This window comes from Manis pentadactyla, chromosome 2 (genome assembly GCF_030020395.1).
Source record: "Manis pentadactyla isolate mManPen7 chromosome 2, mManPen7.hap1, whole genome shotgun sequence".
Taxonomy (NCBI): domain Eukaryota; kingdom Metazoa; phylum Chordata; class Mammalia; order Pholidota; family Manidae; genus Manis; species Manis pentadactyla.
In genome coordinates this window covers 182,737,793-182,758,700 of record NC_080020.1, presented here as the reverse complement: position 1 = coordinate 182,758,700, position 20,908 = coordinate 182,737,793, and the positions used below count along the sequence as shown (strand labels likewise).

The 20,908-nt window shown below is 35.2% G+C and overlaps 1 protein-coding gene across 3 annotated transcripts in view; it reads right to left on the bottom strand.

Moving 5' to 3' along the window:
- The window catches only part of WDPCP (WD repeat containing planar cell polarity effector), a 429,599-nt gene that overhangs the window by 27,080 nt on the left and 381,611 nt on the right, over positions 1-20,908 (bottom strand). Inside the window, exon 16 of one of the 3 annotated variants that reach the window (XM_036890366.2) lies at positions 4,227-4,321. The exons of 1 other annotated variant lie outside the window; for it this stretch is intronic. In XM_036890366.2, coding sequence (XP_036746261.2) covers positions 4,227-4,321 — 95 coding nt within the window. The remainder of the gene's footprint in view (positions 1-4,226; positions 4,322-20,908) is intronic. One more of the 3 variants, XM_036890367.2, reaches the window with a different exon arrangement.

Genomic DNA, 20,908 nt, shown 5'->3' with positions numbered 1-20,908 from the left:
TAATTTTTTGAGGAGCCTCCACTATGTTTTCTGTAGTGGCTTCACCAATTTACATTCCCAGCAGCAGTGCACAAATGTTACCTTTTCTCCACTTCCTCCCTCACCAGCACTTATTTCTTGTCTTTTTGATAATAGCCATTCTAACAGGTGTAAGGTGACATTTTATTGCTATTTTGATTTGCATTTCCTGATGATTAATGATGGTGAGCACCTTCTCATATACCTGTTGCCATATGTATGTATTCCTTGAAAGAATGTCTTTTCAGATCCTCTATGAATTTTAAATCAGATTTTTTTGCTAAGTTGTTTGAGTTCTTTATATATTTTGTATCTTAACCCATTATCAGATATATGATTTGCAAATATTTTTCACTTCAGTAAGTTGCCTATTTGTTTTGTTGATGGTTTTCTTTGCTGTGAAGAAGCTTTGTAGCTTGATATAAGCCTGCTTATTTATTTTTGCTTTTGTGCTTTTGCTTGGTGTCAGATCTAAGATAATCATCCCCAAGATCCATGTTAAGGCACTTACTGCCTGTATTTTATTATAGTGGTTTTTTAGTTTTAGTTCTTACATGCAAGTCTTTAATCCATTTTGAGATTTTTGTATGTGGTGTAAGAAAGTGGTCCAGTTTCATTCTTTTGCATATGGCTGTCCAGTTTTCTCAATACCATGTATTGAAGAGACTGTCTTTCCCCGACTGTATATGCTTGCTTCCTTTGTTGTAGATTAATTGACCATATAAGCATGGGTTTATTTCTGGGCCTTCTGTTCTGTTCACCTGATCTGTGTCTGTTTTTATGCCAATGCCATACTGCTTTGATTACTATAGCTTTGTAGTATAGTTTGAAATCAGGAAGCATAATGCCTTCAGTTTTGTTCTTTCTCAAGATTGCTTTGGCCATTTGGGGTCTTTTGCAGTTCCATTCAAATTTTGGAATTATTTGTTTTAGTTTTGTGAAAAATACTATTTGTATTCTGATAAAGATTGCATTAACTGTGTAGATTACTTTGGGTAGTATGGACAGTTTAACAGTTCTTCCAATCCATGACCATGGAATATATTTTCATTTATTATGTCATTTTCAGCTTCTTTCATCAAAGTCTTGTGGTTTTCATGTACAGGGTTTTCACCTACTTGGTTAAATTTATTCCTAGGTATTTTTTTAATGCAATTGTAAATGATGTTCTTTTTTATTTCTCTTTCTGCTACTTCATTATTAGTGTATAGAAATGCAAAGGATTTCTGTATATTTTGTATCATGCAATGTTACTGAAGTCATTTATTAGTTTTAGTAGTTTTTCGGTTGAGTTTGTAGGGTTTTCTATTTACAAATATTAACAGTTTTACTTTTTCTTTTCCAATTTTGATGCCTTTTATTTCTTTTTCTTGCCTAATTATTCTGTTTATGACTTCCAATATTTCTTGTATAAAAGTGATGAGTAGGCATTCTTGTCTTGTTCCTGTTATTAGAGGAAAAGCTTTCAGCTCTTTGAGTATGATATTAATTGTGGGTTTGCCATATGTGGCTTTTATTATGATGGTGTATTCCCTCTATACCCACTTTGTTGAGTGTTTTTATCAAGAATGGATGTTGAATTTTGTCAGATGCCTTTTTACATCTATTGTGATGATTATATTTTTTTCTTCATTTTGTTAATCACATTGATTGGATTTGTGGATGTTGGTCATTCTTAAATCCCTGGAAGAAATCCTACTTGATCATTGTGCATGATCATTTTAATGTATTGTTGAATTTGGTTGCTAGTGTTTTGTTGAAGATTTTTGCATTTATGTTCATCAGGGATATTGGTTTGTAATTTTCTGTTTTGTGGCATCCTTGTCTAGTTTTGATGTCAGGGTAATTTAGGTCTTATAAAATGAGTTTGGAAGTGTTCTCTGCTCTTCTACTTTTTCAAAGAGTTCCAGAAGGATCATTATTAATTCCTATTTAAATGTTTGGTAGAATTCACCAGTGAAGCCATCTGGTCCTGTATTTTTTGTTTGGGGGAGTTTTTTGATTAGTGATCCAGTTTCCTTACTCATTATTGGTCTATTCAGATTTCTTTATCTTGGTGATTCATCGTGATGTGTTGTATGTTTCTAGGAATTTATCTGTTTCTTCTAGGTTGTCCAATTTTTTGGCCCATAATTGTTCATAGTAGTCTCTTGTGATCCTTTTTACTTCTGTGGGATTAGTTGCAATGTCTCTTCTTTAATTTCTAATGTTATTTATTTGGGTCTCCCTCTTCTTAGTCTAGTGAAGGGTTTATTGTCTTTTTCTTTTTGAAAAACCAATTATTAATTTCACTGATCTTTTAAAAACTATTTTCCAGTTCTCAGTTTCTGCTCTAATCTTTATTATTTCATTTCTCTGCCAAATTTGGAATTAGTTTGTTGTTTTCTAGTTTCTCAAGGTATAAAGTTATGTTAATTTTGAGATCTTCTAAATAAAAAGTTTATTGCCATCAACTTTCCTCTTAATATTGTTTTTGCTGTCTATAAGTTATGGTATGTTGTTTTTCATTTTGTTTTGAGGTATTTTCTAATTTCCTTTTTGATGAGTGTTTTTAAAATTTCCACATACATGTGAATTTTTCCTTTTTATTTCTATTATTCATTTGCAGTTTTCTTTCATTGTCAACAGAAAAAAAATACTTGGAATGATGCTGGTCTTTAAAAAAATTTTTTAAGACATGTTTTGTGACCTAGCAATGTGGTCTGTATTGGAGAAAGTTCCATGTGCAATTGAGAAGAATGGGTATTCTGCTGCTTTTGGTGGTATGTTGTGTATATGTCTTTTGTTTCCATTTGATCTATACTGTTGTTCACTTCTGCTATTTCCTTAGTGTTTTTTTCTGTCTGGATGATTTATCCACCATACAGTTAGGTACTGAAGCATCCTATTGCATTGCTGTCTGTTTCTCTCTTCATATCTATATTTGTTTGCTTTATATATTAATAAATATTTATAGGTTTATGTTTGATGTTGGGTACATATCTAGTTATAATTGTTATACTTTCCTATAGAATTGACCCTTTTATCATTAAAAAATGACTTTGTTTGTCTTGTGACAGTTTCTGATGTAGTGTCTTTTGCCTGGTATAGCAACTCTTGCTCTCTTTTTGTTACTATTTGCATAGAATATTTTTCTTCACCTTTTCACTTTTAGCCTATGTGTGTCCTTGTATTTCTAGTGAGTCTCTTAGCATATAGTTGAGTCTTGCTTTTTTTAATCCATTCAGCCACTCTGTCTTTTGATTTAGGTGTTCAGTCCATTTACATTTAAAGTTGATAGGAAAAGACTTACTACTGCCATTTTGTTAATTGTTTTCTGTCTGTTTTTAGTACTCTTGTTCCTCTCTTATTCACTTACCTTTCTTTGATGACTATGTGTAGTGGTATGCTTTAATTCTTTTCTCTTATCTTTGGTGATTCTATTACATTTTTATTTTTGCAATTACCATTGGACTCTCATCAAACATTTTATAATCATAATAGCCTATTTTAAGCTAATAACTTCAGTTGCATACAGAAAGTGTACATTTTACTTCTTCCCTCACACATACATTTTATGAATTGATGCCAGATTTTACTTCTTTCTATTGTGTTTCCATGAACAAATTTCATTGCTTATAGTTATTCTTACTACTTTTGTTTTTATTTTACAAACTGGTGCTAAAAGTGTATATGCACCATCATTACAACACTATAGTGTTGTATTTATTATATTTTAGCAGAAAGAATTATACTTTTACATGCTTTCATGTTATTGTTTAGTATTTTTTTTGTTTCAACTTGAACTCCTTTTAGCACTTGTGGCTGACTTATGTTGTAGTACTTACTATATATGTTTCTTTCTTACTGAATTATGCAAGAATCATGCTATTTTTCTCAGTGACCTTCAGAGCCTGGCTTCTCAAAGTGTAATCTGCAGGCAAGCAGTATACACATCACTTGAGAGCTTGTTAGAAATTAAGGATCACGGGCTCTATCCTAGACCTACTGAATGAGAATCTACATTTTAACAAAATCCTCAAATTTATTAAAATCAAGCCTTTGTTATAATCAGGTTACTTAGTATTTTATAGTATATCATCCAAGAGCAGTCTTACAACACACCAACTAGAAATGCCCAGGATTTATTATTATTCATTTACTGAAAGCTCTTGCCAGCTAAAATATACAATGTATTTTTTCTGTTATACTTTGAATACTTTTGGTACCTTGGATACTATTACCTTCTTCGTTACAGGTCTTAGAGATCAAAGATCCAGCACAGATGTCCTTTTCAAGTTCATTTCTTCTGTCAAGTGCTTGTCTGTTGTGTTTTTTTTTTAATTGAGAAAAGGATTAAAAGAAAATTACAGGGTTAAATGTTACAGATTTTTAAGTATTGAATATTTTCAAACTTCTAAGGCTTTTAAAATGTAGGTTAAGAATATTTTATTGGAAACATTCAACAATACAATCATTTAAACACCATAATACTAAAAACACTTAAAACTACTTTTAATTTTCTCACCATACATATTTTACAGGGCATTTTGCAAAGCAATTAAATTAAACTTTAACAAACAAATAAAATGTTTTACATATGCAGTTTTCAAAAGAAGTAACCATGGAAAGAAAATGTTATGCTGTGAACTTCTGGGTATTAAAAAATTAGAATGAATGGTTATGTGTCCCATTAAATAAGTTTAAGTTTCCTATTTTAAAAGCATTCCACTATTAGTGGAAAAACAGAAAAACAGGAAAAGGACATTAACATAATCCAAATACCCAAACTGCTCACCTTGATAGTTATCTCCTCTACTTACTATTACACATCTTTTTTAAACAAATAATGCTGAGACAATATTATTTTATAATTACATAACTTCCTTATGTGATAATATTTTTTGGTTTATAATTTTTATTATACATTAAATAGACTTTTAAAGGTATTCATTCTATGAATTTTAACAGGTGTATAAATTCATGTTGTTACCACCATAATCAGAATACAAAATAGTCCCATCATGCCAAAATAATTCCCTCATATTGCATAGTCACACCCTCCACTACAAATAATGCCTGGAAACCACTAATTACTTCTCTGTAATTAGAGTTTTGACTTCAAGAGTGTCATATAATAACAATGATGCAGTATAAACTTTTGTGACTTCCTTTTGTCACTCAGTATAATACCCTTGGTTTTCATCTAAGATGTTACATGTATCAATACTTCATTATTTTTCAATTGCTGAGCAGTATTCCATTGCATAAATGTACCAGTTTGCTTATTCACCTGTTAAAGGATATTTGTTTTCTCAGATTTTGGCAGTTATGAATAAAATGACTATAAACATTCATGGACAGACATCGTGTACAGACACATTTTGTGTAAATAAGTTATAATTTCTCTATGGTAAATACACAAGAATAGGATTGCTGGCCTATATGGTAAATATATGTTAGCTTTATAGGGAACTGCTAAACTGTTACCTAGGATGGCTGTACTATATTGCATTCTCACCAGCAAGTTATTTGAGTTCCAGTTCTGCATCCTAACCAGTGCTTGGTATTGTCAGTATGTTTTTATTATAGACATTCCAACAGGTATGCACGGTTATCTCATCATGGTTTTAATTTTGCATTTCCCATGGCTAATGATATTGAATTACTTCATCTTCTTATTTGTAATCTATCTCATTAAAGTGTCTGTTCAAGTCAAGTCTTTTGCCCATTTTAATTGGGTCATTCATTTTCTTGTTCCATTTGAGAGTTTTTATATGCTCTGGATACAAATCTTTCATCTTACAGGTGATTTGCAAATATTTTCTCCTAGGATATAGCCATGTAGCTTGTCTTCTCATGCTTTTATCAGTGTCCTTTGAAGAGCAAAAGTTGATGAAGTCCAGCTTATTTTTTTTTGTTTCTGTTTTTTTTTTAAACAGATCATGCTTTTAGTGTCAGATTTAAGAATTCTTTGACTAATCCCAGATCTTTAAGATTTCCTCCTATGTTTTCTTCTAAAAGTCTTACTGTTTTACATTTTCTGTTTATGTCTCTGATCCATTTTGAGTTAATTTTTAAGTAAGGCCTGAGGTTTAGTTTGGGGCTCATTGTTTTTAGATGTAGATGACCAATTATTCCAGTACCATTTGTTGAAGAGTATCCTTTCTGAATTGAATAGCATTGTATTTTGTCAAAAATCAGTTGGGCATACTTATATGGATCAATTTCTGGGTTCTCTATTCTGTTTCATTAATCTGTATTTTGATGACACCACAATTTCTTGTTTAGTATAGCTTTAGAATAGGGAATGGCAAAGCACAGTCCATGGATCAAACCCAGCCCATGCCTATTTTTGTAAGTTTTATTGGCACATATCCACACCCATTCATTCACATTTTGTCAATGGCTGTTTTCTTGTTACAACAGCAGACTTTACATGTGATAGGGAAGGTACGACCTGCAAAATCTAAATATTTACTCAATGGCTCTTTACCAATGTTTGTTGGAAAAAAGTCTGTTTTTAGTTTTATTCCTCCAACATTGTTTTTCCCTTCTAAAAACATTTTTGCTACTCTAGTTTCTTTGTCCTTTTATATACATTTTAGTATTATTTATAAGCAACCCTTTTAGGATTTTGATTAGAATTGTGTTAAATCTTTAGATTAGTCAGAAGGCAACTGACATCTTTACTATGGTGAGTCTTCCAACATGTAAACATGGTGTGTCTGTCCATCTATTTTGGTCTTGGTTATTTTAAACAGTGTTTAAAACACATTAAAAAAAAATTCTCCCAAACCAAAAGTCCAAGACCAAGTAGTTTCACAGGTGAATTCTGAATATTTAAAGAAGAGTTAGTACCTATTCTCTCAAATTATTCCAAAAAGTTAAAGAGGAAGGAATCCTTCTGAATGCATTTTATGAGGCCAGCATTACCCTGAGACCAAAGCAGACAAAGACATAACAAAAAAAGAAAATTACAGGCCAATATTCCTGATGAACATAGATGTAAAAATCCTCAAAAAATATTAGCAAACTGAATTAAAAATACATCAAAAGAATCATACACAGTGGTCAAGTGGGATTTATTCCCGGGATGGCAAGGATGGTTCAGTATCTGCAAATCGGTCAATGCGATATTAAAAAATCATAATCATTTCAATATGTGCAGAAAAAGTATCTGATAAAATTCAACACCAATTTATAATAAAAACACAACAAAGTGGGTATAGAAGGAACATACCTTAACATAGTAAAGGCCATAGCTGACAAACTCACAGATAACATTATACTCAACAGTGAAGAGCTACATTTTTCCTCTAAGATAAGTAACAAGACAAGGATGCCTATTCTCACGAGTTTTATTCAGCATAGTATTGGAAGTCCTTACCTAGTTAGGCAAGAAAAAGAAATAAAAGGCATGCAAATTGGGAAGAAGTAAAACTGTCACTATTTGCAGATGACATGATAATACATATATAAAACCCTAAGACTCCACCAAAAAACTAGTAGCACTAATCAATGAATTCAGTAAAGTTGCAGGATTCAAAATTAACATTTGATTGGCAATTCCCTGATGATTAGTGATGTTGAGCATCTTTTCATGTGTCTGTTGGCCACCTGTATGTCTTCCTTGGAAAAATGTCTATTCAGATCCTCTGCCCATTTTTTAATTGGTTTATTTGTTTTCTGGTTTTGGTTGAATTTCTATATACTAATAACAAGCTATTAGAGAAATTAGGTAAAGAATGCCATTTACATTGGCATTAAAAAGAATTAAAAACCTGGGAATAAATTTATTTTTATTTTTTACTGGATTATAGTTCATACACAATGCTATACTTGTTTCAGATATATGGCATAGTGATTCAGTAATTATACACATTACTAAAATGCTTGCCATTCTACATCTACCCCATTACTATACCAAGATTCTACAATATTATTGGTTATATTCTCTATACTGTATTTGCATTCCTGTGACTAATTTATTTTACAATTTGAAGCAGGTACCTCTTTATCACCTTCAACCATTTCACCCATTCCCCCACCCTCCTCTATGATAACCAAGAAGCTGTTGTCAGTATTTATGGTTCTGTATCTTTTTTGTTTGTGTTGTGTTTTAGATTGAATATAAAAGTGAAGTCATATGGTATTTCACTTAGCATGATACCCACTAGGTCCATCCATATCATAAATGGCAAGATTTCCTTCTTTTTGTGGCTGAGTACTATTCTGTTGTGTATATGTACTGCTTTATCCATCTATCAGTGGACACTTGGGTTGCTTCTATATCTTGACTATTGTAAATACTGTGGCAAGAAACATAGCTTTGAATCACGGATTTTGTTTTCTTTGGGTAAATGTCCAGATGGAATTATTGGGCGAGATAGTATTTCTATTTCAGTTTTCTGAGGAACCTCCATACTGCTTTCCATAGTGGCTGCACCAATTTACATTTCAACCAGCAGTATGAGGGTTCCCATTTCTCCATAGCCTTGCTAACACTTGTTATTTCTTATCTTTGGATTGTGACCATTCTGACTGGTAGCAGGTGATATCTCATTGGCGTTTTGATTGGCATTTCCCTGATGATTAGTGATGTTGAGCATCTTTTCATGTGTCTGTTGGCCACCTGTATGTCTTCCTTGGAAAAATGTCTATTCAGATCCCCTGCCCACTTTTTTAACTGATTTATTTGTTTTTGGTGTTGAGGTATGAGTTCTTTATATATTTTGGATATTAGCCCATTTCCAATATATCATTTGCAACTATATTCTCTCATACAGTAGTTTGCCTCTTCATTTTGTCAATGGTTTCCTTTGCAAAAATTAAACTAGTAATAAATTTAACCTAGGAGGCAAAAGAACTGTGGTCTGAAGAGTATAAGACATTGATGAAAGACACTGAAGAAGACACAAATAAATGGAAAGATACTCCATGCTATTGATTGGAAAAATGAATATTGTTAAAATGTCCATACTATGCAAAGCAGTCTACAGATTCAGTGCAATCCCTACCAAAATACCAATGAAATTTTCATGGGTCTAAAACAAAGAATCCTAAAATTTGTATGGAACCACAAAAGACTCTAAATAGCCAAAGCAATCTTGAGAAAGAATAACAAAGCTGGGGGTATCTTGGTCCCTGGTTTTAAACTATTACAAAACTATAGTAAGCAAAACACTGTGGTACAGGCATGAAAACAAATACATAGATCAGTGGAACAGAATAGAGAGCCCAGAAGTAAACTCATGTATCTTTGGCCAATTAATCTATAACAAAGGAGGAAAGAATATACAGAGGGAAATGATAATCTTTTTAATAAATGGTGATGGTAAAACTGGACTACATGCAAAATAATGAAATTGGACTATTATCTTACACCCTATACAAAAACAAGTTCAAAATGTATTAAAGACTTGAATGTAAGACCTGAAGCCATAAAACTCCTGGATGAAAACACAGGCAATAAGTTCTTTGACACTGGTCTTAGCAATAAATTTTTGGATCAGTCTCCAAGGGCAAGGGCAACAAAAGCTAGAATAAATAAATGGTATTACAACAAACTAAAAAGCTATTGCACAGTGAAAAATTGTAAACAAAACAAAAAAGCAACCTACTGAATGAGAGACATTTGCAAATGACATATCCTATAAAGGGTTATATAAGCTCATATAACTAAAAAATAGGAAACAAAACAACCCCCAAACAATCTAATTAAAAAATGGGAGAGGCAAAGCCAAGATGGCGGCGTGAGTAGAGCAGCGGAAATCTCATCCCAAAACCACATATATCTATGAAAATATAACAAAGACAACTCTTCCAAGAATAAAGACCAGAGGACAGAGGACAACATCCAGACCACATCCACACCTGCGAGAACCCAGCGCCTCGCGAAGGGGGTAAGATACAAGCTCCAGCCTGGCGGGAACTGAGCGTCCCTCCCCCCAGCTCCCAGCGGGAGAAGAGTAGGCAGAGCGGAAGGGAGAGGTAGCCCAGGACTGCTGAACACCCAGCCGCAGCCATCCGGACCAGAGCACAGACACAGTGTGTGCGTGGGGCCCTGGATACTAGGGAAACAGGGCAGCAAGAATGGTGAGCGGGTACCGGAGGCCTGGCGCTGGAGGACATAAGAAAAGCGAGCGACCATTTTTTGTTGTTGTTGTTTTGTTGAGGTGAGTGCTTTTTGGAAGTCTTAAAGGGACAGGGAACCCAATACTAGTGAAATAGCGCAGCAAGACCAGCGAGCAGGTATCGGAGGCTGGCGCCGAATAACAAAAGAAAAGTGAGCGGCCAATTTTTTTGTGTGTGTGGTTTTGTTTTGGCGAGCGCTTTTTGGAAGTCTTAAAGGGATAGGGACCCCAATACCAGGGAAACAGGGCAGCAAGACCGGTGAGCAGATGCCTGAGGCTGGCGCCAGAGAATAAAGAAAACGAGCAGCCATATTTTATTTATTTATTTATTTATTTTTAAAAATTTTTTTTTTTTTTTTTTGTGGTCGTTTTGTTTTGGCAGGTGCTTTTTGGAAGTCTTAAAGGGGCAGGGTGGGACACTTAATCCAGAGGTAGGGAATCCGGGGATCTCTGGGCACCCTAATCCCCTGAGGGCAGGGAGCACGGAGGCCCCTTAAGGAGATAAATAGCCTCCCTGCCGCTCCCCCTCCAATGAAACTCCACCACTTTGGAGCAGCTGCCCAAGCCAGGCCACGCCCACAGCAACAGCGGAGACAAACTCCATAGCAGCCGGGCAGAAAGCAGAAGCCCTGTCTGTGCCAGCTGCCCAGCACAAGCCACTAGAGGTCGCTGTTCTCACAGGACAGGAGGGTCACAAACCAACAAGAAGGGAAGTTCTCCCAGTTGTCACTTGTCCCAGCTCTGCAAACTATTCCTCTCACCATGAGAAGACAAAATTACAGGCAAACCAAGATAATAGAGACTCCAGAGAAAGAGAAAGACCTAACTAGTCTTCCTGACAAAGAATTCAAAATAAAAATCATAAACATGCTGAAGAGATGCAGAGAAATACGCAAGAGATATGGGATGAAGTCCGGAGGGAGATCACAGATGCCAGAAAGGAGATCGCAGACATGAAACAAACTCTGGAAGGGTTTATAAGCAGAATGGATAGGATGCAAGAGGCCACTGATGGAATTGAAACCAGAGAACAGGAACGCATAGAAGCTGACATAGAGAGAGAGAAAAGGATCTCCAGGAATGAAACAATGTTAAGAGAACTGTGTGACCAATCCAAAAGGAACAATATCCATATTATAGGGGTTCTAGAAGAAGAAGAGAGAGGAAAAGAGATGAAAAGTATCTAAGAAGAAATAATTGCTGAAAACTTCCCCCGAACTGGGGAGGAAATAATCAAACAGACCACGGAAATACACAGAACCCACAACAGAAAGGATCCAAGGAGGACAACACCAAGACACATAATAATTAAAATGGCAAAGATCAAGGACAAGGAAATAATTTTAAAGGCAGCTAGAGAGAAAAAGGTAACCTATAAAGGAAAACCCATCAGCCTAACAACAGACTTCTCGACAGAAACCCTACAGGCCAGAAGAGAATGGCATGACATATTTAATGCAATGAAACAGAAGGGCCTTGAACCAAGGATACTGTATCCAGCACGACTATCATTTAAATATGATGGCGGGATTAAACAATTCCCAGACAAGCAAAAGCTGAGGGAATTTACTTCCCACAAACCACCTCTACAGGACATCTTACAGGGACTGCTCTAGATGGGAGCACTCCTAGAAAGAGCACAGAACAAAACACCCAACATATGAAGAATGGAGGAGAAGAAATAAGGAGGGAGAGAAGAAAAGAATCTGCAGACAGTGTATATAACAGCTCAATAAGCAAGCTAAGTTAGGCAGTAAGATACTAAAGAGGCTAACCTTGAACCTTTGGTAACCACGAATTTAAAGCCTGCAATGGCAATAAGTACATATCTTTCAACAGTCACCCTAAATGTTAATGGGCTGAATGCACCAATCAAAAGACAAAGAGTGATAGAATGGATAAAAAAGCAAGACCCATCTATATGCTGCTTACAAGAAACTCACCTCAGACCCAAAGACATGTACAGACTAAAAGTCAAGGGATGGAAAAACATATTTCAGGCAAACAACAGCGAGAAGAAAGCAGGGGTTGCAGTACTAATATCAGACAAAATAGACTTCAAAACAAAGAAAGTAACAAGAGATAAAGAAGGACTGTACATAATGATAAAGGGCTTAGTCCAACAAGAGGATATAACCATTCTAAATATATATGTACCCAACACAGGAGCACCAGCATATGTGAAACAAATAGTAACAGAACTAAAGGGGGAAATAGACTGCAATGCATTCATTCTAGGGGACTTCAACACACCACTCACCCCAAAGGATAGATCCACCGGGTAGAAAATAAGTAAGGACATGGAAGCACTGAAAACACAGTAGAGCAGATGGACCTAATAGACATCTATAGAACTCTACATCCAAAAGCAACAGGATATACATTCTTCTCAAGTGCACATGGAACATTCTCCAGAATAGACCACATACTACCCATAAAAAGAGCCTCAGCAAAATCCAAAATATTGAAATCCTACCAACCAACTTTTCAGACCACAAAGGTATAAAACTAGAAATAAACTGTACAAAGAAAGCAAAGAGGCTCACAAACACATGGAGGCTTAACAACATGCTCCTAAATAATCACTGGATCAAAGAACAAATTAAAATAGACATCCAGCAATATATAGAAACAAATGACAACAACAACACAAAGCCCCAATTTCTGTGGAACGCAGCGAAAGCAGTCTTAAGAGGAAAGTATATAGCGATCCAGGCACACTCGAAGAAGCAAGAACAATCCCAAATGAATAGTCTAACATCACAATTATCGAAATTGGAAAAAGAAGAACAAATGAGGCCTAAGGTCAGCAGAAGGAGGGACATAATAAAGATCAGAGAAGAAATAAACAAAATTGAGAAGAATAAAACAATAGCAAAAATCAATGAAACCAAGAGCTGGTTCTTTGAGAAAATAAACAAAATAGATAAGCCTCTAGCCAAACTTATTAAGAGAAAAAGAGAATCAAAACAAATCAACAGAGTCACAAATGAGAACGGAAAAATCACGACAGACTCCACAGAAACACAAAGAATTATTAAAGACTACTATGAAAACCTATATGCTAACAAGCTGGAAAACCTAGAAGAAATGGACAACTTCCCAGAAAAATACAACCTTCCAAGACTGACCAAGGAAGAAACACCAAAGTTAAACAAACCAATTATGAGCAAAGAAATTGAAACGGTAATAAAAAAACTACCCAAGAACAAAACACCCGGGCTGGACGGATTTACCTCGGAATTTTATCAGACACACAGACAAGACATAATACCCATTCTCCTTAAAGTTTTCCAAAAAATAGAAGAGGAGGGAATACTCCCAAACTCATTCTATGAAGCCAACATCACCCTAATACCAAAACGAGGCAAAGACCCCGCCAAAAAAGAAAATTACAGACCAATATCCCTGATGAATGTAGATGCAAAAATACTTAATAAAATATTAGCAAACCGAATACAAAAGTATATCAAAAGGATCATACACCATGACCAAGTGGGATTCATCCCAGGGATGCAAGGATAGTACAACATTCGAAAATCCATCAACATCATCCACCACATCAACAAAAAGAAAGACAAAAACCACATGATCATCTCCATAGATACTGAAAAAGCATTTGACAAAATTCAACATCCATTCATGGTAAAAACTCTCAGCAAAATGGGAATAGAGGGCAAGTACCTCAACATAATAAAGGCCATATATCATAAACCCACAGCCAACATTATACTGAACAGCGAGAAGCTGAAAGCTTTTCCTCTGAGATCGGGAACAAGACAGGGATGCCCACTCTCTCCACTGCTATTTAACATAGTACTGGAGGTCCTAGCCACGGCAATCAGGCAAAACAAAGAAATACAAGGAATCCAGATTAGTAAAGAAGAAGTTAAACTGTCACTATTTGCATATGACATGATATTGTACATAAAAAAACCCTAAAGACTCCACCCCAAAACTACTAGAACTGATATCGGAATACAGCAAGGTTATAGGATACAAAATTAACACACAGAAATCTGTAGCTTTCCTTTACACTAACAATGAACCAATAGAAAGATAAATCAGGAAAACAATTCCATTCACACTTGCATCAAAAAGAATAAAATACCTAGGAATAAATCTAACCAAAGAAGTGAATGACCTATACTCTGAAAACTACAAGTCACTCTTAAGAGAAATTAAAGGGGACACTAACAGATGGAAACTCATCCCATGCTTGTGGCTAGGAAGAGTTAATATCATCAAAATGGCCATCCTGCCCAAAGCAATATACAGATTTGATGCAATCCCTATCAAATTACCAGCAACATTCTTCAATGAACTGAAACAAATAATTCAAAAATTCATATGGAAACACCAAAGACCCCGAATATCCAAAGCAATCCTGAGAAAGAAGAATAAAGTAGGGGGGATCTCACTCCCAAATTTCAAGCTCTACTATAAAGCCATAGTAATCAAGACAATTTGGTACTGGCACAAGAACAGAGCCACAGACCAGTGGAACAGACTAGAGACTCCAGACATTAACCCAAACATATATGGTCAATTAATATTTGATAAAGGAGCCATGGAAATACAATGGCGAAATGACAGTCTCTTCAACAGGTGGTGCTGGCAAAACTGGACAGCTACATGTAGGAGAATGAAACTGGACCATTGTCTAACCCCATATACAAAAGTAAATTCAAAATGGATCAAAGACCTGAATGTAAGCCATGAAACCATTAAACTCGTGGAAAAAAACTTAGGCAAAAACCTCCTAGACATAAACATGAGTGAACTCTTCTTGAATATATCTCCCCGGGCAAGGAAAACAACAGCAAAAATGAACAAGTGGGACTATATTAAACTGAAAAGCTTCCGTATAGCAAAAGACACCATCAATAGAACAAAAAGGAACCCTATAGTATGGGAGAATATATTCATAAATGACAGATCCAATAAAGGCTTGACGTCCAAAATATATAAAGAGCTCACATGCCTCAACAAACAAAAGTCAAATAATCCAATTAAAAAATGGGCAGAGGAACTGAACAGAAAGTTCTCCAAAAAAGAAATACAGATGGCCAACAGACACATGAAAAGATGCTCCACATTGCTAATTATCAGAGAAATGCAAATTAAAACTACAATGAGGTATCACCTCACACCAGTAAGGATGGCTGGCATCCAAAAGACAAACAACAACAAATGTTGGTGAGGCTGTGGAGAAAGGGGAACCCTCCTACACTGCTGGTGGGAATGTAAACTAGTTCAACCATTGTGAAAAGCAGTATGGAGGTTCATCAAAATGCTCAAAACAGACTTACCATTTGACCCAGGAATTGCACTCCTAGAATTTACCCTAAGAACGCAGCAATTAAGTTTGGGAAAGACCAATGCACACCTATGTTTATCGCAGCACTATTTACAATAGCCAAGAATTGGAAATAACCTAAATGTCCATTGGTAGATGAATGGATAAAGAAGATGTGGTACATATACACAATGGAATACTACTCAGCCATAAGAAGAGGGCAAATCCTACCATTTGCAGCAACATGGATGGAGCTGGAGGGTATTATGCTCAGTGAAATAAGCCAAGTGGAGAAAGAGAAATACCAAATGATTTCACTCATCTGTGGAGTATAAGAACAAAGGAAAAACTGAAGGAACAAAACAGCAGCAGAATCACAGAACCCAAGAATGGAATAACAGGTACCAAAGGGAAAGGGACTGGGGAGGATGGCTGGGTAGAGAGGGATAAGGTGGGGGGAGGAATAAGAGGGGTATTAAGATCAGCATGCATGGGGGGGTGGGAGAAAGGGGAGGGCTGTACAACACAGAGAAGACAAGTAGTCATTCTACAACGTTTAGCTATGCTGATGGACAGTGACTCTAAAGGGATTTATAGCGGGGACCTGGTATAGGGGAGACCCTACTAAACATAATATTCTTCATGTAAGTGTAGATTAAAGATAACAAAAAAAAAAGAAAGAAAGAAAATGGGGACTACTCCATGATAGGATAAAACTAACTGTAAATCAATGATTAATGCATGCTTTAAATATCTAACTTTGATCACTTAAAGGGTGTCAGATGATCGGCTATGGAGGTACACTTTTCTGATAATATTCCTTACTCTTAAAAATAAAATAAGCAGTTCCTGTGTGGTGACCTCCAATGAGTTCTACACAGTGGTATAAAGGGCAGATCAAAGTGTGGGCAGAGGGTCTGTTTGTGTTTATACAGAGGATCAAAGCCTAATTTGGCTACCCAGAAAATGAACTAAGATGCAATATGAAGAAGAACTTTGAACATCAGCACTCTCTGGAAGAGTCATACCAGAAGATGATCATCAAAAAACCTCAACAAAGATCCAGGCGATGCTGCAGTTGTAGCTGCATTCATCCCACCGGTTCCTGGACTTGCCATGGGAATGAAGAAGGAGATATCTAAGCTGGCCTGTGCATACAGTAAAACAGCAAATTTGACTGGATCTACACTGTTGGAACTCAACCAAGAATTAGGAGAAGTGCAAGTTCTAGCGCTTCAAAATCTTACAACTACAGACTATCTACTGTTAAAAGAACATATGGGATGTGAACAGTTCCCAGGAATGGGCTGTTTTAATTTGTCTGATTTCTCTCAGACTGTTCAAGTACAGTTGGACAATATCCATCATATCATAGACAAATTTTCACGAATGCCTAGGGTGCCTAACTGGTTTTCTTGGCCTCACTGGAGATGGCTGGTAATTATAGATCTGCTTTGGTTATGTAACTGTATTCCTATTATGTTAATGTGTGTGTGCAACTTAATTAGTAGTTTAAAACCTATACATGCTTAAACTACTCTACAAGAAGATATGTCAAAGAAATAATCAATCTTCCCATGTTTTCTTCCATCTGCTACCTCTATAGCTTTTCTTCTTCCTTCCTAATTACAACCTTTAAATAGAATTCGTGCCTAATGTCGAATTTACCGAGTATCATAATTCCTCCAAGTGCTAAAGATACCTCAAGACAAATGCTGGGCATAGAAGCCACAGGGCATAAATCTGCAAAGAAGTAAAAAGCTAACCTTTTCAAACAATATGGCTTCTCTCTCACTTACCAACTTTACATCTCCCTGTATGGCACCGGAAGATTACTGGTTAACCAGAGATGGGTAAGATTCCTCAAGGGAGGAACAACCTAAGACAGGCACAGTCGCAGGGGGGCCATCAGGTGAGAAACTGGGGATCAACAGAGGTGAGGCTTAGAACCTCTCCTCCCCTGTTTTGAGAGAAATCTTCTGCATCTGTGGTTGTTTTATTGCCCTTGTATTGCTTGGATTAACACATAGTCTACAGGCACACACCTGATCATCTACATTTGCTCTCTTAGAACACTAAACTAAGTTTTCTGTGTTTATCTTACATCTACCTACCACTTCAGCATTTTATTTTAAAAAATAATAATAATAATAAAGGGAGAAATGTGGTATCCACATATAAATCAAGTATAAAAATCAAACGAATATTCATATTTGACCTGATTGTTTATGGTTCATAATGCGTGATCAAAACCGAAGGTTTCTGTGATGACTGCCCTTGCACTGTTCACCATGTAAGAACTTGTTCGTTATACTTTAGAAGATTGGAGACTGTTGAGAATTATGCTTGGGGTTGATTAATGATTGTGCATTGAGTCCCCTATACAGAATTTTATTGTTGTTAACAACCATTTGTTCAATAAATATAAGATATGCCCTCTCAAAAAAAAAATGGGCAGAGAACCTGAATAGATATTTTTCCAAAGAAGACATACAGATGGCCAATGGGTATGTGAAAAATGTCCTCAGTATCACTATTTATCAGGGAAATGTAAGTCAAAACCACAGTGCGACATCACAAACCTATTAGAATAGGTATTACTAGACAAGAAATAACTATTGGTGAATATGTGGAGAAAAGGGAACCTTGGTGCACTATCGGTAGAAATGTAAATTGGTGCAGCCACTATGGAAAACATTACAGAGTTTCCTAAAAAAATTAGAACTATAACTGCCATATTATCAGCAGTTCTACTTCTGGGTATTTATTTAGAGAAAAATGAAAACACCAATTTCAAGAGATATATATACACCTGTGTTCATTAACTATTTACAGTAGCCAAGATATGGAAGCAACCTAAGATCATTGACAGGTGAATGGATAAAGAAGATGTAGTACATGAACACCATAGAATATTACTCAGCCCTAAAAAGAAGGAAATCTTGCACTTGAGACAACATAGATGGACCTAGAGATTATTATGCTAAGTCAAATAAATCAGGCAGAGAAAGAAATATACTGCATTATTTTACTTATATGCAGAATCTAAAAACAAGGGAACAAAGAAAACAAACAGACTCACAGATACACATAACTGTTGGTTATCAGAGAGGGGAGAAGCTAAGTGGGCTAGTGAAATACGTGAGGGGACTAAGAGTACAAACTTCTAGTTATAAAACAAATAATGGTATGTAAATACTGTGTAGGGAACATAGTAATATTGTAATAACTTTGTATGGTGACAGTGTAAGTAGGATTATTGTGGGGACCATTTCAAGATGTATCAAAATATCAAATTACTATGATGTGTACCTGAAATTACTATGATTTTATATGTCCATTGTAGTTCAGTAAATAACAAGGAAATGAATCTGTTCTATAGGGATGGTTTTACTTATTGTCCAAGCTGTATGTTTTTAATTTCTTTTTCATGCCTATTGTACTGGTTAAAACTCTCTGCACAATGTTATAAAAGAGTGGTGAAAGTGGACTTCTTTGCTATGAGCCTAGCTGCGTTTCCAGTCTTAGTGGGAAAACATTCCATCTTTCTCTGCTAAGTATGATGTTTGCTAAACTATTTCTTCTTTTTCTTTTTGTGTAGCTACTCTATAGATGGAGAAAGTTCCTTGTTATTGCTAGTTTCTGAGATTTTTTTAAATATGGGTTTTAAATTTGCTCCTTTTTTTTTTGCACCAGTTGATCTGCTCGACTAATTTTTCTTGCTTAGACTGTCAAAGAATAAATTTCATTGATTCATTTTTGAGTGATTAATGAGTGGTACATTCCTAAAAAAATCCAACTTGATTGCGGTTTATTATTATTATTATGTATTACTGAACTAGGTTTCTTAATCTTTTGTTGAGGAGTTTTGCTTCCATGTTTATGAGGGATACTGGTCTACAGGTTTTTTCTTGTAATCTCTTTGTGTGATGACAGCCTCAGAAAATGAATTGGGACACATATTTTCATCTTTATTTTCTGATAGAGATTGTGCACAATTGAGGGGTTTTTTTCCTGTAGTTTTTAGTAGTGTTCACCAGTTAAACTATCTGTACCTGGAGATGTCTTTTTCAGATTTTTTTTAAGACTATAAATTTCTTTAATAGTCATAGGAGTATTTAGATTCTTTTTTCATTTTTAGGACTCTTAGTAGCTTGTGGATTTCAAAGAATTAGTTCATTCAACCCTGTTGTCAAATTTATATGCATAAAATACTTCACAACATTATTTTATTATCTATTTAATGTCAGTTCTATTATAATGTCCTCTCTTTCATTCCTGATATTGATAACGTATACCTTTTCTCTTTTTTTCTCTTTGCCAGTCTGAGTAGAGTTTTATCATAAAACAAAGAGAGGATATTATAACAGAACTAACAGACATTAAATAGGTAATAAGATTATGTGAATTACTCTATGCATATAAATTTGACAACATAGTTGGGATGGACTAATCCTTTGAAACAGTTCATTTTCAAACAACTTTTCAACTTTTTTATTTCCTTTACTGTTTTTATGTTTGCAATTTCAGTGATGTATTCAATCCTTATTTTCTTTCTTCTGTTTGCCATCAGTTTGTTTTTTATCTACTTTGTCTTATAAATTAGTTTCTTAAGGTGTAAGCTTTGTGGAGACATTTCTTCCTTTCTGATATGAGAATTTAGTGGAATAAAATCTCTATTAAGCACTGTTGAACCTGCATTCCACAAATTTTGATATGTTGTGATTTATTTTTCAGTTTATAAAATTATCTGATTTCCTGGAGACTGCCTCTATGACCTATGGATTATTAAAAGTATGTTTCTAATTTCTAAGTTTTTTGGAGTTTTCCCATATATCTTTGCCACTAATTCCTAGTTTAATTCAATTGTAGTTAGATTTAAGATTTTATTATCCAGGATGTGGTCTGTCTTGGTGAATTTCATATACACCTGACAAGGATGTGTATGTTGTTGGGTGGGATGATTTTCTCCTTACTTTTTCTTTGAATTTCTTTGAACTGTTGAGAGAGGAAAAGTCTCCATTGGTCGGTGTAGATGTGTCTTTTTCTCTTCTTACTTCTATCATTTTTTGCTTTGTTTATTATGATGCTGTTGTCAGGTACATGCACATTTACATTGTTACCCTTCTTGATAAATTGGCTCCATAACATTATGTAATGTCTTTTCTTATCCCTGGTAATCTTATTTGCTCTGAAAGCTTCTTTGTCTGATATTAATACAGTCATTTTAGCTTTTGTTCAGATTTGAGTGCACCTAATATATCTTTTTTCCATCTTTTTACTTTGTTTTTAAATTAAGGTATCATTGATATACAATCTTATGAAGGTTTCACATGAACAACATTGTTTTCTTTAGGGTTTCAACATGATGAATGGTTTCAACATTCATCCATATTATCAAGACCTCCCCATTGCAGTCATGTCTTTCAACTTAGTAAGATACTATAGAGTCGTTACTTGTCCTCTCTGTACTGTA